This window comes from Hordeum vulgare, chromosome 5H, assembly GCF_904849725.1.
Source record: "Hordeum vulgare subsp. vulgare chromosome 5H, MorexV3_pseudomolecules_assembly, whole genome shotgun sequence".
In the NCBI taxonomy this organism is placed as follows: domain Eukaryota; kingdom Viridiplantae; phylum Streptophyta; class Magnoliopsida; order Poales; family Poaceae; genus Hordeum; species Hordeum vulgare.
In genome coordinates, this window is record NC_058522.1 from 211,505,102 (window position 1) to 211,511,101 (window position 6,000).

General features: G+C 50.5%; 1 protein-coding gene across 1 annotated transcript; it reads right to left on the reverse strand.

The window, feature by feature from the left end:
• Positions 1 to 2,673: 2,673 nt before the first annotated feature.
• On the reverse strand, positions 2,674 to 3,365 carry LOC123395369. The gene has a single exon (XM_045090360.1). It carries the CDS (start codon positions 3,276 to 3,278, stop codon positions 2,883 to 2,885), a length of 396 nt encoding a protein of 131 aa, XP_044946295.1. The 5' UTR covers positions 3,279 to 3,365; the 3' UTR covers positions 2,674 to 2,882.
• Between the last annotated feature and the right edge of the window lie 2,635 nt (positions 3,366 to 6,000).

Sequence of the window (6,000 nt, forward strand, 5' to 3'; positions counted from 1 at the left end):
GCCAAGAAGAGAAAATCAAGAGAAAAGAGAAAAAAAAGGGAGGAGGTGGGAAGGAAGGGGGACTCCCTCCCACCAAACCAAGTCCAACTCGGTTTGGGCGGGGAGTCCTCCCTCCTTGGACTCGGTCGTCCCCTCCCTCCCACCTATATATACGGAGGTTTTAGGGCTGATTTGAGACGACTTTTCCACGGCAGCCCGACCACATACCTCCACGGTTTTTCCTCTAGATCGCGTTTCTGCGGAGCTCGGGTGGAGCCCTGCTGAGACAAGGTCATCACCAACCTCCGGAGCGTCGTCACGCTGCCGGAGAACTCTTCTACCTCTCCGTCTCTCTTGCTGGATCAAGAAGGCCGAGATTATCGTCAAGCTGTACGTGTGCTGAACGCGGAGGTGCCGTCCGTTCGGTACTAGATCGTGGGACTGATCGCGGGATTGTTCGCGGGGCGGATCGATGGACGTGAGGACGTTCCACTACATCAACCGCGTTCACTAACGCTTCTGTTGTACGATCTACAAGGGTACGTAGATCACTCATCCCCTCTCGTAGATGGACATCACCATGATAGGTCTTCGTGCGCGTAGGAAAATTTTTGTTTCCCATGCGACGTTCCCCAACACTCAGGAGACGACAAGGGGGTCGAAGAGGGGGAGGAGGTGGCCTGGCTAGGGTTTCGCCCCTCGGGTCGCCCGAGCAGGGCGACGCGAGGGAGAGGGGTAGCCGATTGTAATACTGAACTTGTGTCCCATCTCTCTCTTTGGATTATTTGGATCATGGATCTATCTACGTGTATCTTTATTTGGATCGATGTGCGATTTCCCGTATGTTTCCTCTTTATTTATACTCGTGTTTTTTTCAAATCCACCTCTAATTCGTGAAGATCAGGCCACCCTAAAGGCTTGCCCAACATCAGTCCTTGCCTTTTGGTATTTGCCTCCCGAATATGTTTATTCATATTTTGGTTAGCCAGAGTGCAAGTTGTGTTAAATAACTCTTATAAATTATACTGCCTAAATACTTACACTTTTAAGCCTTCCGGGCGCATGCGTTTCATCCGTCCGATTGCGCAGATTCATCTCCAACTTCACGGCATGCATTTATGTAAGACTTTAAAATTTTCCAAAATTCGTAACTTTTGACTCTAGCGTCCAATTTTAAATCCGTTTTCACCATTGTATTTGTCGTGGTATTTGTCGTGGCGAGTACTTCCAAACTGGATCTCATATGGATAGGTTCCGACAAACTTTTTTGAGCAATTTTGGGGTGATATTGAACAACTTTAGTGCTAAGAAAACAACTTTTTATTAGTGTGCGTAGTATGATCGTTTATCAACGAAAATTTCTTTAAAGTTATCTACCATGACTAGAAGGTTAACTAACTTCACCCTTTAGCAACCACATGGCAGATGTCGTGAGCTATTTTCAAACTGAAATAGTTACATTACGTGTTGGATGTGCATAGTCGGCTTCTCATGTGTTGTATGTGTATTAATTTCTGTACAGAAAAAATCAAAAAGCTAAACCATGTGTTGAAATTATGATATGTTTTCATTGTTGGGTTGCTCGTGACGAACTCTTCAAAACGAGATCCCATATGAATATGTTTTGAAAAAAAAAAATCAAAAGCAACTTCGATGTTAGATGAGGCAACCTTAGTGCTAAACGGAAGCAACTATGATGCTAGATGAACTGCACCATGTATATACACATAAGTTGCTTGTTGAATGCACTAGAGTTGCGCAAAAACACGTTAAAAGTTGTTAACCTTTTGTGATACTCGATTGCAATTATGACAATTATTTACAAATACCAGGCAACTTGTTATCAATGGTAGGCAACTGAACATCAACCGCAGGCAACTGATTATCAGTAATAGGCAACTGAGCATCAAAATTGAGCAATTTCATAGTATTTGTAATCAACTGAGCATCAACCATAGACACCTGATCATCATTAATAGGCAATTAGGCATTAATGTTTGACAATTTCATAGTATTTGTAGGCAATTAAGCATCAACCGCATACAATTACTTCTACGTAGCAATAAATGTGCCTTATGTTTTCTGTGATTTTCTCATTTTTACAAAACATCAATCAAATAGGTAATCCAGCTAGTCCAAAAAATAAGTTGGTTTCCTCTAACACTAAAGTTGCCTCAAAATACCTAAAGTTGCTCAAAAAAAATTTATCGAAACCTGTACATATGGGATCTACTTTCGAAAAACTCGTCGTAAAAAAGCCAACCGTGAAAACGAATTTGAATTCTGACGCTAGGTTCAAAAGATATAGTTTTTAAAAAAACATAATTAAGTTGGCTGAAGGAGGGAACCAAGTGCGTTCTAAACAACTAACCAGCGCCCCTAGTCCGTCCATTAAACTGTACTGATGTAGTGGCCCTTCTAGCTGAAGGTGTATACTGTTAACTATGCTACCCTGAAAAACAATTTTGCAACCACGACATGATCACATGACTGTGTGAATGATGCAAGCGAGTTAACTTCTTCCATTGGTCCATTACAGCAATAAAAAACATACAAACAAACACAGTCATCTGTTTATTTTTTGGCCTTTCACTTTCTATGCACTACTTATTGCATCGTGTCAAATTATAAACTCTCTTAATCAGGCAAAATTTATCCAAACTGCCAGTGAGTACACATTTCAAAACCCGTCCGTAGTACTTAATGAGAGAGCCAGTGATTACCCATTATATATAGTGCATTGCAAGTTGCACAGAAAATGCAGAGTTTTGAGAAACGAATTGGAAGTATGAAGCAGTTTAGTACAGTGATCTAAGCACAAACAAGTATAACTAGGAAATGTTTTGCAAAGCGCGTGCAGGGTTGGAGTCGTCGACGGGGGAGAAGAAAGGAACACGCGTCACTCACAGCAGCGCGATGAGGACGAAGAGTAGGAGCACGGCGACGAAGGAGTACTTGAGGGCGGCGGCGAAGATGGAGGCGGAGATGAGCACCAGCTGTAGCAGCAGCGATGCGCCGCCCCAGACCAGCGCGGCCGTCAGCGCCACGGCCGCAGCGTTGTCCGGTGACGGCGCTAGCAGCTGTCCCCAACGTATTTCCGATAGCGGTGGCAGAGAGGGTCCCTGGCGCGGCTTCTCCGCCGGCGACCCACCGCCGCCGAAGCCTGCGCAGGCGACCACGAGTCGACAGGATCGGGAGCGAGAAGGCCAGATTGGCTTTAGTTCCCGAAGGCACCGAAGCGGGAGAGGGCACGGAGAAGGAAGCAGGGCCAGAATCGGAGTTGCGATTTGTGCCGCCATGGGAGGAGAGCACGAGGCGGATGGGTGAAAGTGAAACGGATTGGGAAGAACGCACTAGGTGCACAATGACATGCGTTGACATCCGTCCGATCAGACTCGACGGTCCCAATCGACCGATCTCTTGACCGGTCAGGAACTGGAGATGTGGGCTCAAAGCATACCCTTAGGCCATCTCTAGCCGTTCGACCACCTCGGACGTGAAATAGTGTAGCGTGGGAACGCGTCGACGAAAAAATCGATATACGTAGAGTTTGGATTCCTAGTCGGCTTCAAAGGTTGCCTTCACTCGATTCAAATTTAATCAAAACAGACTCAGACGTGAAGAAAATCCGTAGTTTTTCATTAAAATTTGTATAAAAGTGAAATAAAAACATAATTGAACTACGTCGCCGTTGTCGCCCGACGCCATTGCCTTCTACATGCCAAGAAGTTTGTAGAAATTGTTGTAGTCATCGTCGCCATCGTCATCGTAGTTGTCGTGCGCTCCGTCGCCGTCCTTGATGCATCCGTGCCCTCGGTCGCCGTGGCGAACGGGGTTGGAAGGACCCGAACCCTCCTCATCGCTGTCGTCGAGGATGACGACGACGCCCTCCTCGCGGTCGCGGCGCCGGGCATCAATCTCCTCAAGGGCGCGGTGCTGGCGCTCCATCTCCTCTCGCACGGAGTCGTCCCGCGCCCGTTTGAGGACGGTCTCGTTGTCAGCGGTCATGGACAGGTGCTCCTGCTTGACGGGGAGGAATCCTGGCTCCGTGTTCGGCTTGACGAGGCGGGAGGAGGCGCCTGGCTAGTTGATGATGATGTCGTTGTTGCGCGTGCGCCGCCTCAGCGGCGTCTCGGGCGGCTCCAACTTGACGGGAAGGAGCGTCGATGACCCGGAGGAGAGGAATTGTGAGCCAGACGAGGAGGACGACGCCGTCTCCATCCGCCTCGGCGTCCAAGAGCTGTCGCAGAGGTGGGAGAAGGCGGGTGACGGTGGGTTCTTGTACCTCGGCGAGTTGCCGCCCTCGATGTGCTCGAGGACGGCCTCCAATGTGCGGCCGAGGACGCCACACCATTGGCGATGCCCCTGAGAGTTTTGGTGACCGCGTGGTTCGACCCCGTTGGTGGCGGCGAGCTGGTCGGCGTGCCAGCGTTCGAAGTATGCTGTCCACGGCGTGTTGCTGTCGGGGGCGTACCTCGGCAGGTTGCGTGTGCTCTCCAGCAGCGATGATCGGATTCAGGCGATCTCCACCTATCGGTCAGCTCAAGATGGCGGCGGTGGCACCAAGACTCCGCCGGCGCTCAGCCTCCATGACCCCGGCACCCGCATGTCCGGTGGCGCCGGGTAGTCTGCCTCGTAGAGAAGGCAGGCCTCGTCCTCGTGGAGGTGACGGCAGCTGAAGCCATTAGCTGCCGCTCCGTCGCCAGGGAAGCGTTCGGCCATTTTGGGGGGGGGGGAGGGAGAGGAGGCATTGGTGACGAAGAAGGAGAGGAGAGGGCGTCTGCGAGAGAGGTGTGTGGCCATCGGCGGGGAGAGGCACCTTATATAGCCGCAAGCGGGCGGGCACACGGAGCGACGTCGTGTGAACGTGTGGGAGGAACCGACGGAAAGTGCGTCGCTCGGACGTGCGTCGTCGTGCCTTCACTGCGCCGCCCGTGAATCAATGGAAGGCTGACCGATGGCCCGTGCAGGAAACAAGGCGATGAGGACGACGACCGCGTGCTCTAGTCGCTGACTCGACGGGCCTATAGTTTTTTCGCACCAAAAATGTTTCCGCCGGCGCCCGTAGATGACCCCCAACGCGCTGGGTTCGGCCTGGGACCATCGACGCTAATTTCGGTCCTAGCCGACGAAAAACACGCTCCTAGGAACGAGACTGGGTATTTTTTCCCACCGGAGAAAAAATTTGCCCGGGGGGCCTGTTGGGGACGTGGCTGGAGATGCTCTTACTTTTCTACGATCCGCCCGAGTGAGTGCCTCGCTAAATAAATTGATACAATCAGATTGCTTATTTTCTTTATAAATGTTTGAACTGACCAGCATATCTCAAACCTGGACCAAATCTAGGGGCAATATAATAATGTGCGGTCACGTCTAGGCAGTTCGCCATGTCAGCTCTCACTGTACCTGCAACCACATTGACGAGAAGATCGCGACGACAATGGCGCCCATTAGGCCTGTTGTAGGGAGGAAGTCTGCGTGGATTTATCTGCATCGGGGAAGAAGGCCATCGGAACTCACACGAGCCACATCAGAGGTCGCATCACATGAGAGACGGAGCCCATGCCTATTGGGGATGACATGTCGCCGAGGGGCCGGAGCCCTCGGGTGCCCTGGTCGGAGCTCTCGTGTGCCGCCGAGTCGGAGCTCCCACGTGCCCTGGCCACAGCTCGCTGGTGGGGGATAGAGCTTGTGGCCGCAGCATGTGTGCTCCTCTAGGACAAAGCTCTGATGTGTCGGCCTCGAGCGGGGCGGCATGTGATGGTGTCTTAGATTATGGAATGCTCGCCTAGCCGTCCCACCATTTATAGGTCGAGCCAAGGAACCCCGCACCCCAATACGGGGCAAACCTGAGGGTGTCGATCTTGTCACACTTGGAGAGGGAAAGGAGGAAAATCAAGCAAACACGCAAGATAATATCTGATTACACATTCACTAAAACCATGGAAACACTAGAGGATACAATGATTCTAGTTCAACAGAGGATACAAATAAAGATGATAGTTCTTCCCACTCAAAGAG

Excerpts from the sequence above, each read along its gene's own strand:
- LOC123395369 (XM_045090360.1), bottom strand. The coding sequence starts at position 3,278 with ATGGCGGCACAAATCGCAACTCCGATTCTGGCCCTGCTTCCTTCTCCG.